Source organism: Adiantum capillus-veneris, chromosome 27 (genome assembly GCF_014529385.1).
Source record: "Adiantum capillus-veneris isolate H3 chromosome 27, ASM1452938v2, whole genome shotgun sequence".
Classification (NCBI taxonomy): domain Eukaryota; kingdom Viridiplantae; phylum Streptophyta; class Polypodiopsida; order Polypodiales; family Pteridaceae; genus Adiantum; species Adiantum capillus-veneris.
The window spans coordinates 58,802,970-58,809,445 of NC_140957.1; the positions used below are offsets into that span (position 1 = coordinate 58,802,970).

General features: G+C 40.9%; 1 protein-coding gene across 7 annotated transcripts; it reads left to right on the forward strand.

The window, feature by feature from the left end:
• The first annotated feature begins 676 nt into the window (after window positions 1-676).
• LOC147422048 (short-chain dehydrogenase TIC 32 B, chloroplastic-like) lies at window positions 677-5,114 on the forward strand. 7 transcript variants are annotated; one of them, XM_086502557.1, is made up of 10 exons: window positions 677-886; window positions 1,089-1,190; window positions 1,327-1,527; window positions 2,503-2,734; window positions 2,830-2,909; window positions 3,442-3,595; window positions 3,680-3,758; window positions 3,855-3,939; window positions 4,652-4,698; window positions 4,799-5,114. In XM_086502557.1, exons 3-10 carry the CDS (start codon window positions 1,419-1,421, stop codon window positions 4,958-4,960), a joined length of 948 nt encoding a protein of 315 aa, XP_086358683.1. In that variant the 5' UTR covers window positions 677-886; window positions 1,089-1,190; window positions 1,327-1,418; the 3' UTR covers window positions 4,961-5,114. The 7 variants fall into 7 exon arrangements, with proteins under 7 accessions (XP_086358683.1, XP_086358684.1, XP_086358686.1 ...); XM_086502558.1 differs by having other exon boundaries at window positions 1,350-1,527; XM_086502560.1 differs by having other exon boundaries at window positions 1,357-1,527.
• The last annotated feature ends 1,362 nt before the right edge of the window (window positions 5,115-6,476 follow it).

Here is a 6,476-nt window from a genome sequence, read left to right on the forward strand (position 1 = left end):
CCAAAAAGTTTGGAGTCTAGAGTCGGATTCTAGTCATAAATATTTTGTCGAGGCTCTCTAAAGGAACTGGTTGTGGTTCTTCAAAGTCTTTAACTCATGGAGAATCTCTCTCGCTAGCTTTACACGTTAGAAGGCCAAAAGAAATTACTTAGGGCATTATGTGTGAGTGCATGGATGTTGATCTTTTAGTCGCAAATGATATGAGTTTGCAAGAGTGCAATTTTTTTACTTTTCATACGTGTTAGGCTTATGTTGAGAGGCCATGTTTTTAGTGTTGTGATCAATTTTGGTCGAGTAAATTGCTGGCTTATTTTGGTATGCGACTTTCGTGGAGTATTGAGGCACCACAAAATTTGTCTTTACATTGAGCCAGGTGCCATTCTCATTGTGGTATCTCAATATATGTGTTTTTATCATTTTTGGATTCTGATTGTATTGAGTGTTTTTGGCTTAGTTAGAATGCAATCATGAAAAAACTAGTTTGGTAAAGATTTGATTAGAAGGGCAGAGAAAACTTTGCCCTTCACTTTGAAGGTAGAAATGCCATACAAGTACAAACCAAACCCTTCCCATGGGAAGGGGACACTTGAAAATTTCCCTTCCCTACGATTTGTAAGGGCAATTTTCAGGCCTGATTCCCAGCGGTGTTTTTTAAAGCGGCTACGGATGCGAAGGGCATAAATTTCCCTGACGAGTGACTGGACTCGTCACAGCCATTCCCAGCGGTGGAGCACTGGAGCAAAGCAAGTTGTTGGCCTGCCTTTTTCAGCTCTTCTACTACCACCACCACCTCCTGCAAGTAGTAGTATTTCCAAGGCCTCAACTGCAGCCAAAGGGTGGAGTTGCTTGCTGGATTCCTGCTTAAGCTCGCCATTTCCATTCTTTGGTTCTCTCTCTCTCTCTCTCTCTCACACACACACACACACACACACACACGCACGCACACACTCACGCACGGGGTTATTAACACGAACATGCCCTCGTCTTCTTGCATTTGTGTTTGCCTGTCATACTGCTATGCTTGCAGTTCTACTCTGTGGTTCAACCGTCCTACGCCCACACACTCACTCACTCTACACGTGTCACAGGTATGGACATGCTTGCGCCAGTAGTGGCCTCAAACCTCTGTATTGCGCTCAATCTAGTACACTAGGGTTGGCACTATAGCCCCTCCTCTGCAAGATCTTAAGGTACAGTTGCAGACGCACATGCATATGCACTTGTATGCATGCGAAGGTTTGCGCCTGGCATTTTGAATGGGTTTGTGGTACAAGCAGTAATTCTGTCAGGATGTTCATAACGCCATACTCCTTTGTTGTTGTCCAGATTAAGATTGCAGCATATTTTAGTGTGCAGGTGAAGGCTAAAAGGTAGCCCACGAAGGACATTTATTTGGTCTATACCATCGTGTTACAGACATGGTTTGGCCTTTCACCAAACAGAGTGTCAGTGGCTTTGGATTTTATTCTACTGCTGCGGAAGTTACGGAAGGCATTGATGGATCTGGTCTTACAGCAATTATTACAGGTGTGTTAAAATCAAAGAAGCAACGTTGCTTAATAACTTACAAGCACATCCTACCACACGTTTAAACACACTTGGTGAGCCTTTCTTATATGTGGATATGCTGAATTGCCTTGGTACCGAGCGAGCGCAATTATAGTACTCAAGTTGAAGACTTCTCCACACACGGTGCAGGTTTCACCACACATCAGAATCATGAAAGGCGCACTTCTGGGGGAGTGTTTGCATCTATGGACACGTACAAGGAAATCAAGAATGTGGTCTTAGTATGCACTGTTTGGTGTAGAGGTTAGTTTGCACTGTCTTCTTGTTGCTAGCATGCAGAGGCAAGAAAGTGCAGGGTAAGAGGAAAAGAGACTGTACCAAAATGATGGGCAACCTCTACATATATAATGAACTGATGTAACATGTCACAACTGATTAGCATGTATTGTCTTCTCGTCAGTAGCACAAACAGGCAAGAGAGTGCAGGGCTAGAGGAAAAGAAACTTTGTGGGAATTGTTGGCAATCACTACATTCACCCAAGATACATTTGTCATGACAGCCACATTTGGAGAATGCTGCATTCACTTGGAGCAATTTTGGATGTAATGGGTACTAATGCCTCAATAATCCAATACTTGCTGTAGAGGATTTTTGTGTGCTGTCTTCTGGTCACTAGCACACAAAGACATGTAAATACTAGGGGCTTAATGAAAACTTTTGCTTGTTAAAGCTCCAGGTGGTGCTATTTAAGAAAGTCCATTTGTTTAAGTCGGGTTGTCAGGATGTCTCTGATCCTTCGTGCAATAGTACTGTTGTTTCCTCTGCACTATTCCTCCTGTCCCCTTTATTTACACTCCACAGAAATGGGTCAATAGTGTGAGTTTTTTTCAAAAGGTTAGTCACATGGGGCTACAGTCTCTTTGGAGAAACACCTAGGATGGAATGATGGAATGTGATCTTGAAATTGGGTTGTGTTTTCTTCATGGATCTAGGCGGCGCAAGTGGCATTGGAGTAGAGACCTCCAAGACATTGGCTTTGAGAGGAGTCCATGTGATTCTTGCGGTTCGCAACGTGGAAGCTGCGGAAACTGTCAAGGGGAATATTTTCAAAGTTAAGTCTGATGCAAAGATAGACATTTTGCACTTGGATCTCAGCTCCCTTGCATCTGTGAGGCAGTTTGTCTCAGATTTCAAAGCGATGAATTTACCTCTTAACCTTTTGATGTATGTTTTGGTTTGTAGCTACCCTTTTTGATCTAGATGAGCAACTTGCTTGAATTTATTTATGAGGCTCAAATCCAGAATTGTTTGCTTCAAAGAAATAATGCAGGTGTCATGCAATGTCCTTTCCAGCTATCAAAGGATGGGATAGAACTTCAGTTTGCAACAAACCACCTCGGTAATTTACTCTAATGTGAATTGTTGCATTTATATGTAGTGAGTGGTGTCGGAACTTTTATATGTAATACTGTCATTTGCATGCGACGGAAAAGCATTTAGCACTGATGCCACGTTATCTATAGCATCTTTTCAGGGGTATGAGTCCACACGGGGTTTGAGGAGGCCAGATTGCCACAGGGGTGTGTAGCCTGGCACTCCGTAGGCATGGGCATACTTGGCCAATGCCGACCAAGTGTGAACAGCCAGGTCTAGATAAAGGGAGTCGTGTTTAGGTCGTGAGTCTTTAGCAGTCCTTGTCAGAGGTTTTATGAGAGAGGCGCATGACACCTTTGTTTCAACTGAGTTAATGCAAATTCTTGGACAGAGGTTAGTTGTGGAAGAAGTTTGAGGATAAGTTAATTAGGCTGTTGTTATGTGTAATGTTTTCGTTTTCCTCTTTCACATTATCCCAACCCTTTGTGGATGCAGATTTGGCCTCCATGCACCCTTTTAAATTACAGCTTTCTTACTGAAGGTGAAGTTTGATGCAGGGCATTTTCTGCTCACCTCCTCACTCCTGGAGACGATGAAAAGCACAGCCTTAGAATCCAAAATTGAAGGAAGGATAGTGAATTTAACCTCTTCCTATCACAAGTATACTTACAGCGAGGGCATTCGTCTTGACAGAATTAATTCTCCAGAAGGGTGAGCATCATCTGTTAAATGCTAAGCTCCTTCAGTTCTGCTTTAACAGTAATTCTTGTGAACTAAAACATGACGTTTGTTCAGGTACTCTCGGCTTTATGCGTATGGCCAGTCCAAGCTTGCAAATTTGCTGCATTGCTATGAGCTTGCAAGGCGATTACAGGTATAGAATAATTGTTGTGCAGAGATATCCTTGGTGCAAGCTTGGGCTTGAATAATTAGGTAATGTGGCTGATTTTTGAGAATTTGACAATTCCAGGAACAAAACGTGCCTATTACAATCAATAGCGTTCATCCTGGCTACATTTTTACTAACCTTCAAAGGCACATAACCATTATGGCTTGTAAGTAGACGATGCTTATCTGTATAGTTTAGGTTCATGTGAGTATTTGAGTAGTTCTATAGCTCTTTTCTCTTTGAAAAACCGCATGCAAGGGACCAGAGTTTGTTTTTTTGGTTGGGGTGGGCATACTACTGTTTATTAGCCATGTATCGTGGTTATTTACAGGGAAAATTACCAAAATACCCCTGAAATTTGTGGATATTCCCAAAAACTATTGTACCATTTTTGGGTGGATTGCCTCAACTTTTGCATACTCTAATCACTTTGTCAAAAGAGATCTATCTTTAAGTGTCGTAGGCAAAGTCTTCCCCCATGAGCCCATAAATAGATGCATTTTTGTATTCAAAACTAATGAATGATTTCATCTTGAGAGCCCACAATACCATCTAAAATCCCAGTTCTACCAGCTTCTAATTTGTGAGAACTAATCTTCTGATGAAGAGTTGCAAAACAAACTCTCCCCTGGAGATTTTTTCGAGGGCAATGATGGTTATCATGGGGAATTTTGAAAAAATTGAAGGGCATTCTGGGAATTTCCCAATTCTCAGGGGTATTTTGGTAATTTTCCCTTTTTTAAAAATTTATCTTGGACAGTGATGTCGATAGATTTATTGCAGTGATTAGTTTTATGCTGTGACAGAATCTAAGAAATTGCAGTAGTTATGCCTTTTAAGTAACTTTGTGCTAATGTTTGTTTAATGCAATGACACAGACATAGGTCGAGTGGTGATGTACCACCTATGGAAGACTCCTTCCCAGGTACTTGTCTGCTGTGAGTCATGAGTGCTTGCAATATCGTCAGTTCTATTTGTAGTGCATAATGCTGATTTTCAAAGTTCTCCATTTTCTTCTCTCCAAGGGTGCTGCGACGACGTGCTACGTGGCCCTTCATCCTGGTGTGAAGGGGTTGTCTGGCAAATTTTTTGCAGATTGCAACCAGGATACACCGAGCAAGTTTGCCACGAATGCCAAGCTTGCTGAAGATTTGTGGAAATTGAGTGAAAAAATGACCAATTGCTGATAATGCTTGCTTGAATGCAAAGTGATTATGTTGTTAGTAAGTTTTCTTATGGTTGGGTGTTTTCTATTGAGATGATAGCTGTCAGAAGTACAAAGGTTGCATTACCAAATCGAAAAAGCTGTGCCAGGGGTCCTGGCCAGGCTCATTTGCAGCCCATTATGATACCTCTCTCTCTCTCTCTCTCTCTCTCTCACACACACACACACACACACACACACACACACACACACACACACACACACACACTGTTGCTTGGTCTCTGATGTAGTAGTTAGTGTGTGAATTGGTGTAGTTGTTTAAATAGTAGCGAAGCTGTAAATGGTACATTAAGGAACTTGTTTGATAAATTTTTTCAATACAAAAACAAAAATCAAATTAAACAGAATCTATGTGGAGCACCCATTCAATTTGTACTTAAGATGGTTACTTTAATGGCAAAAATTCTTGCTTGTGAGAAGTTACTAAGGAAAAAATAGAACACTACCCAAACGTATCACACCAAGGAAATTTTTAAAAGGCTTGATTTTGTTCTCTTACTTTTTTATGATTAATTGCTTCTAGAGATGGAGTGTTTTTGCACAATTAAGGTGATTTGTCAATTTGAGCCATTCAGAGTGAAGACAAATGAGCTCTTCAAGAGTGCAAAAGTATCTTCACCTTTGAAGGAGAGTGCATGCTTATCTAGTTGTGTACAAATATCTATTGTATATGTAGACAACAAGCATCCTCTACTTACATTAGCTTTCATCTTTTGCAATAAGCAGAGTGGAAAGAAATCATCTTATTGAGTCTTGGCAACCATAACTCTGTAGTGATGTGTTGGTATAAGAATTTTTGTTGCTAGCCAATATTACAAATTGAGGAGTAATGCAACTTCTTGTGGGGTCACAAGTTGTATAGATGGTTGGCGATGGTAGACAAAGGAGATATCCCTTATCAAAGAGAAATTTCACACGAGAGATTATAGAGTAGAGAGAGAAAAAGAGATTATAGAGTACACTCGACATATGTGGTTCAGCCAATGTGAGTTACATACATGGGAAAGCAGTCACTCAATGGCTTTAGTGCTTCATACGAGAAGTAGGTTACAAAGGCATTATAATTTTAGTAGACCTCTTGCTTCACTCTCACCACTTCACAGAATTTCACTATGTATCACAATCCTTCACCTCTTACAATCCATTTTTTTGTGTGTTAAAAATGTCTTCCTTTAGTGGTGAAAAGGGATGTCGTCTATATGAGAGGCAACCGTGTGTAAGCCGTTCCTTTTGTGGATGAGTTTGAGTTGAATTCTCCTATGTATCTATGTGCGGTTGCCTTGAGAAGACAAGTCCAATTTGAATTGAGCCATCGGTCATTCACTTCCAGTCATCGACCATGGCCATTGACTCTCTGCCAACCGATTAACTGATTGGTTGTTTTCCAATCACTTTTTGATCAACGTTCGGTCATAATATTTCAACAAAGCTTGACGAGCTTTGTTTGAGATCGGTCGTGAAATTTTTTGGTTTTCGGT

What these genes read in the sequence shown, in the direction of transcription:
- LOC147422048 (XM_086502561.1), top strand. Translation starts at nt 1,291, where the DNA reads ATGTTCATAACGCCATACTCCTTTGTTGTTGTCCAGATTAAGATTGCA. An exon ending in AGAATTAATTCTCCAGAAGG is followed by an intron (nt 3,596 to 3,679) that starts GTGAGCATCATC and finishes ACGTTTGTTCAG; the next exon opens with GTACTCTCGGCTTTATGCGT. An exon ending in GCACATAACCATTATGGCTT is followed by an intron (nt 3,940 to 4,651) that starts GTAAGTAGACGA and finishes GCAATGACACAG; the next exon opens with ACATAGGTCGAGTGGTGATG.